Below are 19,657 nucleotides of genomic sequence, written 5' to 3' on the forward strand. Positions count from 1 at the left end.
TCTGCCGGTATGTTTTTGTAGTAAATAGTCAAATGTTGAGTCTGAGGATGTGAGCCAGAAGAACAGGTTTTGCGAAATAAAAAAAAATAAAAAAATAAATTCAAACAATTTTAAATACGATTTTTTGAACCTAAAGGTGTTTTTCAAGATGTCAGCGTTGAATAAGTCTCTATATGATATATCAAAAAGGGTACATACCTGATTGTTTTCCGAGTAATAATGGGACCGAATTTAAAATAGTCTTTCTTATATAGTAATCGTCGTGATTTATGTAAAAACCATAATTATATTTTTTGGTGATATTTTATTTTTCATATATAAAACTTTGATTAGGACACGTGTATTTTAAATATGTATGAATTCCACAACACTAAAATTAACTAATATCAATTAAAGCATGTGTATAATTATCAAGAGGTGAGAATTACCAGTAGTGTTCATTTATGTTTTTAATTTGTATCGTGGTATGAAAATTGTAGATTAGAATTAAATATCCTTCGTTTAGATAATGTTGATCTGTTTTTAGCATTTTTCGACATACCAAGTGTTATTAACAGAGGCCACCAATCATACATACAACAAAATCGTAATATAATATCAAAAGCTGACATCAAAATCCGGACAAGATATACCATTCTCGGATGACGATAGCTATAATAACGTCATAAAATTATGAACGTCAACATTTTGAAGGATGTCTGTTTTAATAAGTCGGAAAGTGCCTGCTCGATACATAGAAACGTTACTGTTGATTGAGTCTCATATTATAATTGTCTCGAGGATCAAGCAGTGGACTGGGAATGTTCTTAACATTATTTCACATTCATCTTTCGAAGAAAATACCGAGCAAGTCTTACAATTCATTTACTAGGTTAGGTAAATATTATCAAAGACATAACGACCATTTTACAAAATAGTTATATCTTTGACAAAATAAGTTGTGTAATTACATCGTACAAAATACAAATTGGAGTTTTGAAACAACAAGGAGAAATGTAAGGTAAACAATTTTTGAAATATTAACAATATATTTGCATAATCTCATGATAACGACGTAGTGATTGTAACAGTCAAAAAATAATTAGGCTAATTCGTATTGCGGATAAAAATATGTTATTGTTTCAGGAAAGGACAAAGAAATTCGCAAAATCTGGATCTTGAGTAATGAAAAATTTGCAGTATAAACGACTTGATGCGATATATTTGACAGATTTACTCATTCACTTTAAAAATTGAAATCAGTTATGTACTTAATATGATAAAGCTTTCTTATTTTTGAAATAATTTCAATTCCGTATACATTACCATTGAAATGAAATATTGAGAAGGGCATGCCAATTGATATTGTCAATTAACTGACATCAGATCAGTAAATTTATAATGATTGACACTATAGGTAGATAATAGGACAATAAGGTTATCAGGATATATGCTATAATATTAATAGAGTTCAATATCCCACGCTTTAATCTCCAGCTGACTTAATCACCTCCCAAAAAATTAAACTAAGTCTTCTCATTTAATGACACATATAAAACCCTGCCCATTTTAGAATGACCAAATCGCCAGAGGTCAGATGTACAGCATGGTTGTCTTGAAATATTTTGTGTTTGCCATATTGTTAGCTGTTCATTCAGTCTATCCTCAAAATACATCATTTACTGAAAGCAGCACCACAACATACACGAGCATACGTAAGTTTTCTTTTTGCGTTGTTGTCTACAGACTCGATATGTTCATCAGTCGAAAATGTACAAGAGATTTGAAAAAGTGCGATAGTTACTACTGTCTTCATGTTCATGTAACCTAGAAAGCTTAGTTATTTATTTGAGAGTTTATCAACATCGTGAACAATCAATGACTTTGATGATGAATTTGATGAATAAATATTGAAGTTATGTTACTGTTGTTTTCAGCATGTATAGTGGAAGGTAAAACCTATGAACATGGTGAAATATTTAAAGTAAGTTTTAGCGGACCTTGTATAGAATACACATGTAATCAAGGCGGTTACAGACCAACAAAATATGGTAAGTAGGCGATTTTATGCGTTTACTTATCTCTATGAAAAGTCGTGGTCAAGTCGGGGAGGTCGTGACGTGATCGGGGTGAGTCGCGGCAAATTCGTGATGGTCGGGTATTGTCGAGAGGGCATATATATCAAGAAACTCTCATGATTCACACAAATCGGGGCTAGAATGTCGGGGCACAGTGATGGAACAGTCGTGATGGAATGGTCGTGATAGTCATGGATCCTACGAGGATCTTGCTCACCCCGATGAGGTCTGCTTGAAAATAGACTGTATATACAGGATTTGGTACGAACGTTATAGAGAACATAATAGATCGAGGTTGTGTCATGGTTCAATCGTGGCGCAATCGGATAGATCGTAGCTATGTTTTGGTGAGAACGTGGCTACGAACGGGTAATCGTAGTATTGTTAAAGCTCAGTCGTCAAGTGTTGGTTCTGATCTTGGTGTAATCAGAATACTGCCGTAGCTTGATCCGGTCTCTCGGGGCCCATTGGTGATAGTATTGGATAGACCCGTGGTTAGAATGGGAAAGTCTAATGTTTTAAACCGATATTGTTGACGATTCTATCTTGACTCATGCAAATTTTCTAAAAATTATAGAATCGAGGTTGTCGTAGCAATCATGTAATTGTGTGATAATAAAATAGTTTTATACAATAAATTTGATTTTTATGTTTTCCACCACTGTTCTACTGAAAACATATATTTAATTATGCGCATCGATTGAGTGATGAATCTATGAGATGGTCACATTCTTTGCATTTACTTTCTAAATTAATTACTCTTTTCTAAAAATGAGGTGTGGAGTGTTCTACGAATGAGATGTCTCGTATAGTCGTAAATACAAAACAAATCTGCAGTAATATTTCGTATCGCCAATCCCGTTGATTGTATTATGAATAGGTGGCTACCTTTCCTTGAGTGACACTTACATCGACCAGTCAGGATGGATTCGTTTCTTTTTTTAATAAAGTCCGCGATATATTTATGTTATAACGCAGCCTGTGTACTTTCGATCATTAGGTAACATATTGTTGTGAAGTTTACCAGTAGATTAATCTCTTTCTAATGAAATAATTCTTTACTTATTTGACATTTTTGACACTTTCTTTATTTTTGTTTCATACTTGAACCCACAAACTCAATGGCAATTCTGATAACTTTTCCCATTTAAAAGCAATACAAATCTTTTAATAAATACTTTGAAATGTTATTTGATTATTTATTAATTTTGTGTCTTACCGGTCTCATAGAAATATTCACTTTCAAAAAGAGACCAAACAAAATGCTTTCTTAAAGGGATGTACGAGGTTTTCTGACACTGATAGCATCAATTTTCATCATTCCAATTTTCAATCAGACGTCTGTGGTTCATGTAATTCTACTAAAACGTAGTGCTGACGTCTCTTATCGCTGAATATGCTTGTATCACAAAAGTCCCCCCACGATTAGTGACGTCATCAAACAATTAGTTTTAATGGAATTGCAAGAATCAAAGACGTCTGATTGAAAATTGAAGTGGTGCAAATTGATGTTAACAGTGTCCTCCATACACATAGATTTTTATTTTTAGAAAATCTCTTTACAATCCCTTTAATGTCTTCACGAAAATAACTTAAAACATCCAGAGAAACGATTATACACGAAATCCCATGATTTAACAAGACGGTGCAAGAAAACACCTTTGTACATATTTACGTAATCAAGATTCAGTCAACCTTTTATCTCACCGATTGAAATGCGATGTGTGACAAACCGCAGAGAGACTAGACTAGGAAAGTGTCTCATATTAAGAGTGCATTAACACAATGAGCAAAGGTGGCAATCCAGAAATCTTCATCTACTTCTAGGTCATTGTAAACAGCAATCTTAATCAGAATCGTTGGTACATTGTCACCTTGGTCATTTCATCCTCTCCATATTTTTCTGGTATTGTTTATTAACAATATTGGTGATACATTCATTGTACGTAAGTCGATTTCAACGGAAAGATCACTGAACAATTTCTATATAGGACTACATTTTAATTTGAATATTCTTATTCTAGGTTGCGATGATGGTATCAATGGTTGTCGTCCTGAAGGATCAGTTAGAACAGTACACACTTGTATTCAACAACGATGTGAACGCTCACAGACTGGTGTCGGGTACAGAACCCTTGTAGGAGGTAATCCCCTTTCAATGATACTGAAATATTGACTTAGTTATTTTAAGATATGCGTCGATTATATTTTGTTGTTTTTTTACATTCTGTAAAATTGAGGTGAAGTGTGGGTTACCCATAAAAGAAGTGCGTAAGCGCTTGTTATCTCTGGCTTACTTTTTAGTTCTGACGTAAAATATTGAATAAATGACTAAGTAAATAATATGTAGAGTACTAGACGTTGATTTATTGATATTGTATGGTAATTAACCTCTATTTAGACCGGTATAAAGTTATAATGATTTGTACGTTTCAATGATAACATCTTGTCCTGTATATTTTAGTGCGATCAGATAACTACAATAATTCTAACATTATGAAGTTATTATGATTTTTAGCCTTTGATTCAAAGATATCTTTTAGCGCCCTTTGGTCATTCCGAAAACCCACCCATAATATACTGCTTCGGCCACACATAAATAGAAAAACATAATCTTAAATACCTTAAGGCTTTAGTACCATAGTTCCCAAAAAAGACACGAATACCCGTACCAGAGAACACTTAGTTACGTGAGAAGCCCTACTGATATCAGTACTTTCTATCCAGTTTATGGTCTACAAGGATCAAAAGCCACGAGAGGTCCAATTAATTGGGAAACCGGGCCTGGATATGATGGCATCAAAACGATTAGCAACTTTTCCGATGCAATGATTAGTAAAGACATTGATTGAGATTAAAAGATAACACTTTCATTTCAGGATTATTCATAGAGCATCAAAGCTAATTTTTTACCTTGTAATATTAAATATATAACACGACAAAATTACAACTTTATAGTCTGAACGACTTTGAAATCTTAAAAATTGTAAAATTTCTCGTATCATCTAAAGTAATCATTGCCCGTTTACCATGACAAATAGTCAATGTAAAATCATAATCGGTTTTCTGAAAGAAGACGAGTGACCAAGCCTCAAAATCTACAAAATACAAGCCAATGGATTTTATAATTCTCCAAGCAACAAAGTTTACAGTTGGACGTCATTGGATTTTTTGATAAGGACTTTTTGAAAAAATGCATCATATTCGTTCAAACTTAAAGCTGTCATTTTGCAAAAAAAGATGTCAAATTTCTTTATAATTATGGTCGTACTTTATGATCTATCCTATAATGAAAAGTGTTATCGTTATTTATCGATATTGCTATTCTGGACATTAAGTGGGATAGTTTCATAACGAACTGTTTCAGATTAAAGTATTTTTTTTTTATTGATTAACACAAAAAACAAAAAATGGTCAGACATTTTGCTCATACTGAACCCTGACAGTAAGGGTTATTGTGATAAACTATTATGATAAAATCGGTGATCTTTTTTTTCCATTCTGTTTTATAGGTTGTAAGTTAAATGGTGGATGTCTATCAGTGGGAGAAACTTATAAAGATCGATGTTTTACTTACCAGTGTAATGAAATAGATAAGGGCCATTATATTACCTATCAGTTAGATCTGATAAGTAAAGGTAAGAAACACAATAAGGATGTGATACGAACTTTGATATTATTTTCAACAGATATATTTTGCAAATATCGCCTGACATTAGAATCTCAATCAATCATGAATGTTCCCCTTTATGAATAACCAATGTTTAAAGATTGGCATTTATTGCTGGGATATCACTGCCGTAATATTTAACTGTGTAATCATTGTATCAGAATATTTTCAATGCTTTCGATGCTTTTTCTTCAGGTTGTTTTGAAAGAGTTCGTAGCAGTGAAGAACCATATAGATGTGTTGCTGTAAATTCTACTATTACTGATGGTTGTATAACACGTCAATGCCAAGTTCAAGACAATTCATATTCATTGAGGGTCATTAACGAAGGTAAGATTGATTATCAAAGTGGATAATTTGATGTAAGGTGTATCATATAGCATAAAGCATTTTGATCAATGGTAACAGTATTTTCAAAATGATCCATGCCAACCGCGGATTGCACTTTGCACTGTGGGGTCATTAATTTAGAATAGTTTATTCAGATATATGTATTATTTACTAATCTATCTAGGAACTGGTTGTGTGGATGGTACAGCGTGTCGACCTGTCGACCAAGTCTGGACCGAAAACTGTGTTACTAAAACATGTTTAAGACATGATATTATGCCTGGTTACACTAGACTACAGATACACACTACAGACACAAGTAAGGTTTAACGAATTGAATTATTAGTACATTATACCATACAATTGATAGACTAAATTAAAGTATCTAAATTAGAGTATTGGATTATCCCTGTCATTCCGGATAGTCTAAAAACACTACTTTCAAGAACACTTGAATAGTATTTACCATAATGTTCGTCATAATCTGGTCATACTATCTGACAGGAAATCAGATTGGACGGATGATTAATACTAGCTAAGGATGGAAAACCTCTTCGAATCTTTTTAAATAGCAAGATTTCTTCTTTTTAAAGAGGAGCAAGTAACCCTTTCTCAAACCTTGTTATTTTATTTGTAGAATGTGAAGACACGACTGGTACTTGTCATGACATTGGTTCAACATTCTCTCGTGAATTGTATGGTGAAATTCATTCAAATTGTAGATGCAGTAAGGTGTACAACAACATCATGTATTCCTGTTCATAATAGTCATGAATATCAATAGACTTTATGTTAGACGAATTTCAAGAAATAATTGCATACCCTAATCATTATAGGTTATACTTTACTCTATTTTATGTCCATTGCATACCTTCAATTGTTTTCCCAAACCTTTACAATATTTGTCTTATATGCATTTTATATTGTTATATGTGATTAAAAGCTGAATAGTTACACCTTCAATTTATTTTTGATTTTCCATGTTCACGTTCAATATCTAAGCATTGTTCACCATTGTCCACCAAGACTACGAAGATGTACAATTACCGTAAAACAAGGTTACTTTTCACCTCTTGCTAACGGCTAAATCTACAGAAAATCTCTAGGTTTTTTGTGTGAATTACGTCGGTAATATATCTACTAATTTGATCTAAAACATACCTCGAGGTGGTTTAAACGATTCAGATAAAAGTAAATAAATAGCTAATGAATATAGTCATATATTAAATTGGACTTAGTTAAATAGTACCCAGTGAAGATCCAACACATTATAGGTATGTAAATACAACAGAGAAAATCCTGACAGTCTCATGGATACGAAATAGCATGGATTGCTTTTCATTCTGCATATAGTACCTTTTACTATTACTCGGTATCTTAGTCCAGATTTAGTTTTAAGATGACGAAAAACTGGTCGAACGAGATTAAAACCACCGTATCTATAACTCATTACCAATGTGAAAAATGCATTAAAACTCAAATGGTAACAAGATTTTCTTGTACAAAATGATTATGTATACCTTTTGATGATGACAATGAAAGACATGACTAAAACTATTCAAAATGGACTCAAAATAGGATATCTAAAACGTATGTACATCAAAGCTTTTTATAAACATTATCGCCACTGAACATGATTCAGTACAAGTGCAAACTATGTCGATGCATCATATTTAAGAATTCCGACATACTCTATATAACATGTTAACATTTTCTGTTTATACTAATATCAGAATGATTAGAATGCAGACTGGGCAATTTGGTTATTAATGAAATTCGATTTTCTCGAATTCGATGATATAAATTGGATTTCTTTGGTTGTTCAAATACTGTTGTCTAACCTTGTCTTGACAGCAAGGTTTGGCATTTTCTGACAAACAAACAATTGTTACGTAAATGAAAATAAATTCAAAAGTCAAAACTTCAAAGAATTTGTAAAGGCGATGTCGAAATTTTGCGTCATATTTTAAAATTTCAGACTGTGATTGGCGGGAAATCAATACGTAACATCACAAGCTGCTGCCCTGTTTTCAAAGAACACAATATACATAAACAAACAAAATAACAAAAGAGATTGATCCTTTCAATCAAATATCATCATAATAAAATTCAGATCAGAAAACAGATATTTAAACTCCGTCTGACTACCAGTCCAGATCAGAACTGAAAGTTGGTGAAACTTAAAAGATGATTTTGTTTTTATTGCTTACAGTATTACCCTTGGTTTCAGTTGGCGGAACAAGTAAATATATATTTCTGTTTTTATTTTTTTAATTTGATTTATTTTGGTAGGTCTGATTAAACAAAACAACGCCTATGTTTATATAGGTCAGAACCGCATTTTGTAAATTAGAATCATGATACTCAATCACGATATCCAAATTTTCGATAAGTTTTCGTGGCACATCCATTTTCGTAAAGCATGTTTTACCTCAGTTGATGGATTACGAAGTTAGAGATGACAATTTGAAAATGAAATTCAATTGTTCTTCAGATGCCGACTGTACAATAGAAGGTCAAACATTCGACCATTTAGAAACATTTACTCTAGCATCCAGTGGACCCTGTGTTCATTATATTTGTGAAAATGGTGGATATGGTCCAAATACTATCGGTAAGAATTTTTTATGCAATAGAATAGCAGTGTTCCCATAGATGAAAATATTTGATTAGTGTGGAAAACATTCACAAAAATGTTCCATGAAATGGTGGCACTTTCACTCTAAGCACAACCTGTCAAGTCCCCACTCGCACGATTCTACTACAAAGGAAAAGACATTAGATATAATTGGTAACTTAGTTCAAATAGATCTGTAGGTTATGATTTGATGGTGATAAAATAAGATGAGTTTGGAGAAAGGAGATATAGTTGACCAGAAATATGTGTTCACATTCGAATATGTATTTAAAATACTAACATGAGCAGTCCACTTAATATTTAAGACACAAGACGACCAACATGTTCAATTATTGTAGGCCTAAATGTTCTGAATCGCCGATGGATATTTTTGTTTCACTATATTTCATAATATAATAAAATGATGACTTACCTAAATCTTATTTCAGAATGTCAACATAATGGTGTATGCCACCCATTGAATTATACTGTCACTGGTTCAGATTGTGTCACCAGACGATGTGAGAATAGAAATGGTTATCTTGCTATGTATATTACTGCATCAGGTAAATATACATGATAAATCTTATCTTTACACAGTGAAAAAATAATCAATATGAGTACTCTGAAACAACTTCTTTGGTGCTGGAATATTTTTATCACCTCATACTACGGTATTACTGTTAGATTTAATTCCTGCATTAAGATTTCGGCTGCAACAATGAGACGAGACATGATATATTCAGTTAAGGAAAGGTGCTTGGTTCGTTCATTACTCACAATGTAGGGCAATATATCTTTTGAAACAGTTTGTTAGCTTCAGGATCTGGAAGGGGAAAAAATACAATGATAAATAGTTTTGTTTATGAACGGCATTTATAAATAGTATATGAAACATTAGGAATATTAAAATACAATCACAATGACTCGTGACATTTGCTTGAATTACAGATGTCATTCCATTGAAATGCTGTAACAATTAAATATTGTTATATTTATAATAACACTTAATTCACTATATGGTTTGAATTAGATTAATTTTCATTTCATGCCAATACCAGCTGTATTATTATAATTATACAACATATTTCACTTTTTGCAACGTGGCGAATTTATTCAATTGATACCTTATATATATATTGTTAATAAATCAGAAGGCGTACAGCTTACAATCTACATTTTCCCTGGTATATTTATGCTTGTTCAGTACCAGTACCAGTGAAATAGGTTGTTTGTCACCCAAAAATACCGGATGAGTTTGAGTTTCTGAAAATGAAATATTTGATTTATTACAGTCCCCCACCACCTTTTATTGTTTTATATACAACTTGAAGTATTCTTTATGCCGATCTTCTTACAACCAATAGGTTAAAAACAAATCAGATTGGACAATTATATCTGGAAGTCCAGCTTGGCGTTTTGACACATTTTGGAATTTTGGGCGATATTCATATCCGGTGTACGAGATATTTTAAACATATATCAGAAAAACATGAGATTTTCAAATCGCGATTATGTATAGTTTTTAGTTTATCAAATATGGTGATTAATATCGCCTTCTTAAAATCTTCACTTCAACCTCTCATTGAATGAATAATTTTAAGAACAAAGATACCAATACTCTTGAAATACGATAGTCGGATTTTCAAAACATTATTTCAACATGATTTTCACTAACGGACAAATAAAAATAAACGAGATAAAAAACATTCTGTGAACATTGAAATGAAGGATTGTAGGGCCTCACATACCTGTATAATATATTCATCTAATAGTCATCTTTGAATACAGTTCTAATTCGGTGTGTTTAATCTTCCAGCTTGTTCCCATAATAATGCCTGTATGGCCATTGGAACATCTGAGGTAGGAAGTGATTGCATCCAAAGAACATGTGAAGATGTCAATGGATCTGCCAGTTTGTCATATGTATACCGTAAGTGACGCTATTCTTGTTTTCTATAAAGTAATGTTTTTCTTTTCAGATGACAAAAGATCTAACTTTCTTTCAAAATCTCTGAGATATTTCAAACACAAAACAGATTTATTTAACAGAATAACTTTTGAAAAACCATCCTATATAAAATCAGCAAATCCAAAGCGAATTCTGACATTCTGATATTTTTGATAGGATCTTATTTGTTAAACGTATTTACCTTATTTTTATAGAATGTATGGACAATGGAGGATGTTTTGCATTAGGCCATGTTCAAACATCACAAGGTGGATGTACAGAGTATGTGTGTGATATTCGATCTGGAAGTATTGGCTTCTTTTTACAGAAGCATGGTACGTTTCCCTTTTGTATCATTTGTGTTCACGTTTGTGGTCTGTTTATTTGACCAGACCTACGTTCGTAAACGAAACGGACTTTCATAGCATCTCAGTGCTTCTCAGTAAACCTGAAACAGCAATTCTCAACGAGAAAGCATGGAACTATACAAATAGGTCGTGTATTTCTAAAGGATAATACTCTTGTGGTGAATTAAATAAATCTCTGGCCTTCTTTAATCAAATGCTAAAATTATTTTCAGATTGTTCCTACGAAAATCAATGCGTGCCTGTAAATGGAACAGCTGAAAGTGGTTGTAATGAATTGAAATGTCATCAATCTGGAGCTTCAGTTCAAATGGTTTTCTCTAAATTTAGTAAGCTTTGACTTTTAAATGAGTTGATAATATTTTATATGTCGAATTTGATCTCCCAGTTCTGCTGGAGTTTGTATCGTCACATTCTATCTGTCTTTCTTGAAATTTCTTTTTTAGACATTCTTTGGCTTTCTGTAATTTGCAGGATGTGACGACAACGGTCAGTGCCGAGATTTAGGTTACGTTAGAAATTCCAGTAACAGCCAATGTATTAAGCAAACTTGTGAAAATAGAAACGGTTCAATCGGATTCTATACTTCTACATTGGGTAAGTTATTCTACAGATTCATATATATTTAAGGACAATAGCCCACACAGTATTTAAATGTATACGTATGTGTAACAAAAAGCATGTAAATACACTATATTAGTTAAAGTAATAAATCAAGTACATTTTGACAATCAAATTTGTTCCCTTTATAGGTTGTTCTTACAATGGTCAATGTGTTGATGTTGGTTCCAGTGTAACTGAAAATTGTCAATCTAAAACTTGTGCATATGAAAATGGCTCTCTTTTCATGAAAAACGCCGGTGCTTGTAAGTATATTTAAACAATTGAAAAGTTTTATGGTAGTCTTTTATAAATGGCATGGCATCATTCGCAAATCGTTGCTATATTTTCTGACTAAAACATAAGAGACTGAAACTGGATATGATTATAGGCCCTATAACGAATTTTGTTTATTTGTGCTGTAGCCTGTGTTAATGCTGATGGTTCATGCGCAGCTCAAGGATCAGTGAGGTCAGATGGGTGTGCTGAATACACATGTGAACAAAGAGATAATAACATTGGTTTCTTTCTTACTAAAGAAGGTTAGTATGCAAATTTGAGCTTGAGTTACTGTCAATCAGGATTTTTATTATTATTATGCATCATGACTATGTTACGATCAGCCAGTTTTCTTTATCTGGTTAAAGTTTACGCAACGTTTCGACGTGTTTCCCCTCGTGTCCTCAGGCACGGCGGGGGAAACACGTCGAAACGTTGCATAAAACTTTAACCAGTGATTGTTGTTCCATAAAGCTGTGTCTATATATCGTACTCACAATTGCTAAATGCCATTCAAAGACTTTATCTTAATCTTAAATTATATATATTTGTAGCTTGTCCATTTGAAGGAGAATGTGTGCCTGTGGGTGGAACAAAAACTTCTAACTGTATTGAATATAAATGTACTAAAGACGGTTCTGAATTATCTATTGGTCCACACTCTAAACGTAAGATATTTCAAATACTATTATTTATATATCGACATGCATCATTCACATTAACTGCTACTGATCAGGCTAAGTCTAATATGTATTCTAATATCTATGAATTTGTAGAATGTACAGATGGAGATTCGTGCGTGCCTTTGGGACAAACCCGAGTTGTAGAATGTTCTATTCAGACATGTGAAGATCGTAATTCTGATGGTTTTGGATTTTTTACGACAGAAACAAGTAAGTCACTTTACATCTTTATATTGTGGGTTACCAAAAGTGTCTGTTTATCTTGTAGGGTCATAGTCCCATTCGCTTTATTAAGTGCATACATTGTATTTCAATACCCATATTATATTTGTTATTATATATGTTTTCTTCAGAATGCAAAGATGCTGATGGCAATTGTCATTCTGAAGGTGAATATCGAGCACAAGGAAACGATTGTACAGACTGGATCTGTACAGTCTATCCTGATGGTAGTTATGGTTACACACCAAGCAGTGCAGGCGGACGTAAGTAAACCAGATTTGCTCTATTTAATAATTTTTTTTCAAGATTTCGGTTCCCACAATCCACATGGTTTAGGATTTGAATATTAACATAATTTAATATTACATAATTATTTTATAAATTAAACAGTCACCATTACGTATCCTAAAGATGACGATTCGAACTTCCAAGCGGTTGCTATGTCGGTAGAGGTACGGGGGAGGCATGATTGTGTCCACATAGAAAAATGGTCTGTACTCTAAATTGTACCCCGACTCATTGCTTACAAATTTATAAATATGATTTTAAACGCATTTGCCCCTTAATATGTGTCTAATCAATGCACCTTACAAATTTTATTTTACAAAACCTTTCTCTGGGGAGAAAGCCTCTCAGATACTCCATGGGGGTAAAGTCAGTCAGTTTTACCCCACGTCTCGGGCGGTTGAAAACGCAACTTCTACCCAGTAATATGCGTATACTATACGTGTGCAAGCTACAGATAACTGGATTTCACACACAAGTTGTCAGAAAGAAGTGATGTTAAGACAACGTACGCTATTTGTTATGGATTAATATTGTTTTTCTTTGCCACAGGATGTGCTTTTGAAGGACAATGTGTCGAATTAGGATTTGCCACTACCGATGAAAACTGTCATTCATATGAATGTGTAAATACAGGATTGACCAACCAGATGCAGTATACTCATTCTCGTAAGTATCGGCTGTCGGGAAAAATCTTCGATCATGTTACAGATAAAGTAAAGGCCATTGACACAGTTTAATTGATCCAGCTCCAGTAGGGAACGCTAATCGATTGTATTTTCAAATTACTTTCCAACTTGTTTGGTATGACAGAAGTTCTCGACTTTCATTAACAAGTATCTGTAATTCTATTTGAACAGAATGTAGAGATAATTCGGGTCAATGCCAAAATGTAGGACATATATTATCACTGGGTTCAGGTGGATGTATACAGTATGAATGTCAACAGAGTGGCAATGTTATTGGTTATTATGTCAAGAAACAAGGTAATGTCATACCCTTAAATAATTAATATGTTAATTAGAGTAAGCCAACAATCGTTCGAACCTATCCATGTGGTCTTGATCTTCAACAAGTGACAAACCAAGCATTGTGAGCTTTTAAAGAAAATACTTAAATATAATTGGAAAATAAATAATGTAAGCAGACTAAAACAATATGCTTAAAGAAATCTGTGTGATAAGCTACAGAATATTTTTTTTCAGAATGTCATGATGGAACACAGTGTCAACCTCTTGGTCATGTTCATACTCTACCTAATTCATGTTTGAATCAAACCTGTGAAATTCAGAATGGTTATATTGGATACTACAGTGGCGTACTTGGTAAGGATCTTTGTTGATTCCTTTTTCTGAATTTGTATATTACATTTGTCATCTAATTATGATTAAGACTATAGTGACCTAAATTATTCCTATATTATACTTTAATTGTGAGTGAAAATGTAATATTTATCTTTATGTGTATAATATTATATTCCAGAATGTTTGGATGCTGATGGTACTTGTCGAGCTTTAGGAGAAACGAGATCGTACCATAATGGTTGTGTTGTTCAAACATGCAAAGACACCACCGCTGGTGTTGGCTTTGTTACTACTAAAGACGGTATGTGTTCTACCACATGGCTTAAAGCAACTGCGTATATTTTGTTTCTTTTGTTGCATTATGCTTACTGCATTCAGTGAAAATGAAAAAAAAACATATGAAAAAGTGAAAACAAATCACAATATTTTCATTTTCTATTAATACCCCTTATTATGAGACAAGCGATAATATCTTCGGAAGACGTACCTGGTATGTCATTTAATGAGAATAGTTTTCTTCTTTATAGTAATTCTATAAATATTGTTCCTATTTTTTTTTATATCCAGACTGTGATGGCGGAGACGGTACATGTGTCGCAGTGGATGCTACCATCAACGAAGAATGTTCGACAAAACAATGTGTTAGAGAAAATAATTCTAACATTTTGAAAATTATTGATTTAGGTATGTATAAAATATATATATTGCCATTTAGTGATGTTCGTTAGGAGTGATCTCATAAATCTGTCGAGAATAACGTTCCAGTTCTCTATTACGATTATAATAAACTTATTTGTTCTTACAGAGTGTATTGCTGAAAATGGTGATTGCAAAACACCAGTTACTTCTACATTCCCTTTCCGATTGGATGATAACATATTACGTAATAACTGCTCATGCACAGTGGATATTCCTAATAGAAGCCGTCACTACTCCTGTTCGTAAATTACAACGAAGCATTCTTATCTTTGAACTTCTCTGTTTCAATATATGATTTAACATATATAGCCTGTTCCAGTAAAAATTGAAGTATTGTATCAGGTGTATATTAAGGTCAATAAATAAAACTAATCTTTCCATCATTCATCTATATTTTGTTTTTTCCTTCTCGAACCATGAATATACAAACAATATACATATATAGAGGATCACGAAGATTGCTCATCAGTAACGTTACTGACGGGAAGTAACGGGAAGGGTGTCCGGGCCATGTCGAATATAGAGGATCGTGAGGATTGTTCATCAGTAACGTTACTAACGGGAAGTAACGGGAAGGGTGTCCGGGCCATGTCGAATATAGAGGATCGTGAGGATTGTTCATCAGTAACGTTACTAACGGGAAGTAACGGGAAGGGTGTCCGGGCCATGTCGAATATAGAGGATCGTGAGGATTGTTTATCAGTAACGTTACTAACGGGAAGTAACGGGAAGGGTGTCCGGGCCATGTCGAATATAGAGGATCGTGAGGATTGTTCATCAGTAACGTTACTAACGGGAAGTAACGGGAAGGGTGTCCGGGCCATGTCGAATATAGAGGATCGTGAGGATTGTTCATCCATGTCGAATATAGAGGATCGTGAGGATTGTTCATCAGTAACGTTACTAACGGGAAGTAACGGGAAGGGTGTCCGGGCCATGTCGAATATAGAGGATCGTGAGGATTGTTCATCAGTAACGTTACTAACGGGAAGTAACGGGAAGGGTGTCCGGGCCATGTCGAATATAGAGGATCGTAAGGATTGTTCATCAGTAACGTTACTGACGGGAAGTAACGGGAAGTGGGGCCGGGCCATGTCTCACCCACCAGAAAAGAGGCTGGCCAAATTTTGCCTCCCCTACTTTCAAAATTATTAACAATTTTATCCCTATTAAATTTAAAAAAAAATTAAACCAATGAATTACTTTATTTTTATTTGGTAGTCTGGGTGCATACTGAACGATAATTATGTCCATCTAAGTTACAGGTACAGTCAGTATACAATCTACCATGTTTTACAGTACTGTATCCCTTTTCACCAGCCTGATGACATTTACCCGTGGTGTCAGTGCAACCTACAATCAAAAGTATGCCTCTTTAAAATAGCATTATATTGCTTAATGCTCTCCTGACATAAGAATTTCATCCATAGTAGTTTCAGTAACATTTTGAATTTTCGATGAAGCCTGCATTTAGATATAAGTTTGTTTTGTAAAGAAAGACACTGATGTTGATATCACCGACGTAATCTTACCTGCAGGAGATCGAGTCTGTATCAGCTGAACACTTCCATCAGGATAATCACGTTTATCACATTTAACATTAAGACATTGTTCAGTCCATGACGATCCCACTGGTTTACATTGCCCACCAATTTTACATTTGGCATCTATAAATAAAAATTGATGTTTTAGATTTCTAAACAATCACATAAATGAGGTTAATTTATTGTAAAAATGACGTGGTTTAAAATCAAATTCTCTTTTGAGTATGATGACAGTACACATATTTACCATGAACTTGCAACCTATAGGTGTTACCATTTAAACTACATCGCTTAGTGATACAATCTTCAGTGACTGACTGACCGACTGGAACACACTCATAACTTCGACCATTAGATCTTACCATACAACCTGAAGAACACAGATTAATTAAACAGCGAATAAATATAACAAGCAATAAATAGTAGCTCTGAGAAATCCCGAATTCATCAAAGCTGTCTCAGAGTGACATTCGATGTGCTGGAAAGGTTACCTTACTCTGCCCTACGAGCGACATCCGCCATTCTATTCTTTTAGTGGAGCTCAAATAAAAAAAAGTCTTCGGGTTTTCACCTTAGAGCTTAAAGCTAAGAGGTCGAAGAATAATTAACTTTAGGCATGGTAATTAGTTGTCTCACTAAAATGTACTTCTTGACAAAATATTTTGTACAATATTCCATATAATCTAGTGATTGACCGGACCTTACACCATAGACCTATAAGAGTTATAGTTCTATGAATACACAAAATAATGACCTACCTCCTTCAATTAAAACTGCACGATAACTAAAGTATTGACCATTGTTAGTCTTAGAACATTGATAATTAAAACATTGTTCAAGTAGTTTCTCCAACATTTAAACATCCGTCGTTGAAAGTACAACCTAGTAAAACAAAAGGAAATTTCTTCAAATGAATAATTTTCGATTCGTGGGACACCATAGTTCAATCTGAACACTTACATTAAGCATGACTTAGTGTTGTAGCTCATGTCGAAAAAAGATGGTGGTGTATCTCATCTCCGAAATGTGCTATACTATAACCATACAGTCGGCCTGTTATTTTTGGTGACCACGATCATTACCAAGAGGTTTTTATCAAGCAAGGACCAGATGAAGGAAGAGATGATCCTTTACTGGTGTTAACTATATTTCTTTATTTCTAAAAAAAAACTCGCCAAACCTTCTTTAGTGGTTGCAAATCCTACATGACCACCACTAGTCTTACATTGTTGTTGAAGACAGTTGGAAATTTGTTTGATGGAGCCAATTGGCGTGCAGCTTCCATCATCATTACTACAAGCTTGAATGAAATAGAAAATGTCTAAATCAAGATATTTTGTTTTGTGAGTGTAGCAAACAGAACCCCGGTTTATTGAACATCAACGACCTCACTGATAGAAGCTGAGTTTATTGTGACCTATTTCGTGAGGGGTAAATCGGTTCATTCTGACATATCAATCATAAATGGAAACAAAGAGCAAACATATCAAAAATAGGATAGAAATCCGTTTCTGCTAAATTAAAAGCTTCACTTTACAATGTTCATTTAAAGCATAAACGAACCAAAATAAACTTTAACCCAAAAAATTAATACAAAACTTACCAACAGATGTAGCTGAATAACCACCATTTTGACATGTATATTCTATACAAGGTCCACTGCTACTAATTTGAAACCGCCCACCATGCGATATCTTTTTTCCAGAATCTGGATGAACGCATTTTCCTAAGGCGGCTGTAAAGAGTAATCAATTCTATGAATTCATGTAAACACCTATTAAATGTTTTGCGAATAAAAAATATTGGGTCTGAAAATTTCAAAAGAATATCAGAATGTTTGACAAAACAGAACATACCTTTTCCTGTAAATTTAGCAGTAATGGCGCTATACTTCTGGATAGAAACAACCATGCTATATCTATATGACACTGCAACGGTAGCGATCACCTGTTGCACCTCACAATCTGTTAAAATATTTAAATAGATTTCATGGTGATATGATAATATACACTACAAGATTAAAATTTGAATCAAATGTGCCTCTTACTGAGAAGGGCTTCATACCCAACTGACTATTAACATTTTTTATGCTGATCTTAGATTGGTAAGCCTACACCTTTCCAAAAATCTTTATTTTCATGACAGCTACATTCAAACAATTAGTAATAATAACTTTCGAAGAAAAATCCCCAAACCAATTACTTTTTTCCCGCCAATCACATTTTAAAAAAAAAACCTCAACTACATACGAAAACCTTAAGATATAAAACTTACCCACGGTGCTGATTAGTGCTAAAACAATTACTATGAACATATTGAAACCTCAGAAACAAATGATTAAGTTCAGAAATTTATTCATATATATAAAAGACTGATTTTGCAAAAATATTGCAAACTAAGATTAAGTAGAATAAACCAATTTTTCACATCTATATAATGCATGTTAACACATTTCTTTATAATTCCACACAACTTAAAGAAAGAATTTTCACATCTGGTGCACAGTTCATCGTCATTTGTGTAGTCTTCATTTTTCATACAGTTAAATTTCGACAGTTTTCAAACGTATTTACGATTTGAAAGTCAGTTTGTAATATTGCCATATCCTAACGTTGAAGTCTGGTCGTGTCACATAGCCTACACTACATGTTCCATTTTTTATCAATTATTCTTTTTCCCATTAATTGTTGAACTTATTTTGTTATTTTAGAACGCATATCCGAGTAATCCATCACTTTAATGATAGTCTTAGTTTAATGAGGTGGAAAGACAAATCGCAAATCTGTGGATTTAAGTTGAAGAAACTTGTGGGATTACTACAGATAAGATCAGAAAAAAATATAATTGGTAGTTCTACAGCAGGTGGTAATTGTAGAGCGGGAAGACCGTGGGTTGACCATACCTCACATCTGGCATCTTCCACAGTGCCTTTTATATACCCACAAGATATGGCGAGAGAAAGAACATATTTTATAATTACAACTATATCTCTTAATTTTAGAAATCTTATTCATTCTAACACAAAAAATTTATGAATGATTTTATTAATTA

General features: G+C 33.4%; 3 protein-coding genes across 3 annotated transcripts; 2 read left to right on the forward strand and 1 right to left on the reverse strand.

Annotated features, from left to right (window-relative positions):
- Positions 1 to 1,579: 1,579 nt before the first annotated feature.
- Positions 1,580 to 15,453, forward strand: LOTGIDRAFT_230689 (hypothetical protein). Its single transcript, XM_009049792.1, has 24 exons — positions 1,580 to 1,694; positions 1,917 to 2,030; positions 4,082 to 4,201; positions 5,570 to 5,695; positions 5,923 to 6,057; positions 6,242 to 6,376; positions 6,695 to 6,784; positions 8,552 to 8,671; positions 9,124 to 9,240; positions 10,494 to 10,607; positions 10,841 to 10,960; positions 11,206 to 11,319; positions 11,465 to 11,587; positions 11,743 to 11,856; positions 12,016 to 12,132; positions 12,424 to 12,537; positions 12,646 to 12,762; positions 12,906 to 13,037; positions 13,612 to 13,728; positions 13,920 to 14,045; positions 14,265 to 14,384; positions 14,542 to 14,664; positions 14,931 to 15,047; positions 15,169 to 15,453. Exons 1-24 carry the CDS (start codon positions 1,586 to 1,588, stop codon positions 15,306 to 15,308), a joined length of 2,874 nt encoding a protein of 957 aa, XP_009048040.1. The 5' UTR covers positions 1,580 to 1,585; the 3' UTR covers positions 15,309 to 15,453.
- A 119-nt stretch (positions 15,454 to 15,572) lies between these two features.
- LOTGIDRAFT_157588 (hypothetical protein) lies at positions 15,573 to 16,217 on the forward strand (the record flags this gene model as incomplete). The annotated part of the gene is made up of 1 exon (XM_009049793.1): positions 15,573 to 16,217. One exon carries the CDS (start codon positions 15,573 to 15,575, stop codon positions 16,215 to 16,217), a length of 645 nt encoding a protein of 214 aa, XP_009048041.1.
- Positions 16,218 to 16,272: 55 nt separating this feature from the next.
- Positions 16,273 to 18,920, reverse strand: LOTGIDRAFT_157589 (hypothetical protein; the record flags this gene model as incomplete). Its single annotated transcript, XM_009049794.1, has 7 exons — positions 16,273 to 16,415; positions 16,595 to 16,729; positions 16,854 to 16,976; positions 17,787 to 17,906; positions 18,210 to 18,341; positions 18,463 to 18,570; positions 18,881 to 18,920. 7 exons carry the CDS (start codon positions 18,918 to 18,920, stop codon positions 16,273 to 16,275), a joined length of 801 nt encoding a protein of 266 aa, XP_009048042.1.
- Positions 18,921 to 19,657: the final 737 nt, after the last annotated feature.

The sequence above is a fragment of the Lottia gigantea genome (assembly GCF_000327385.1).
Source record: "Lottia gigantea unplaced genomic scaffold LOTGIsca_14, whole genome shotgun sequence".
NCBI lineage: Eukaryota > Metazoa > Mollusca > Gastropoda > Lottiidae > Lottia > Lottia gigantea.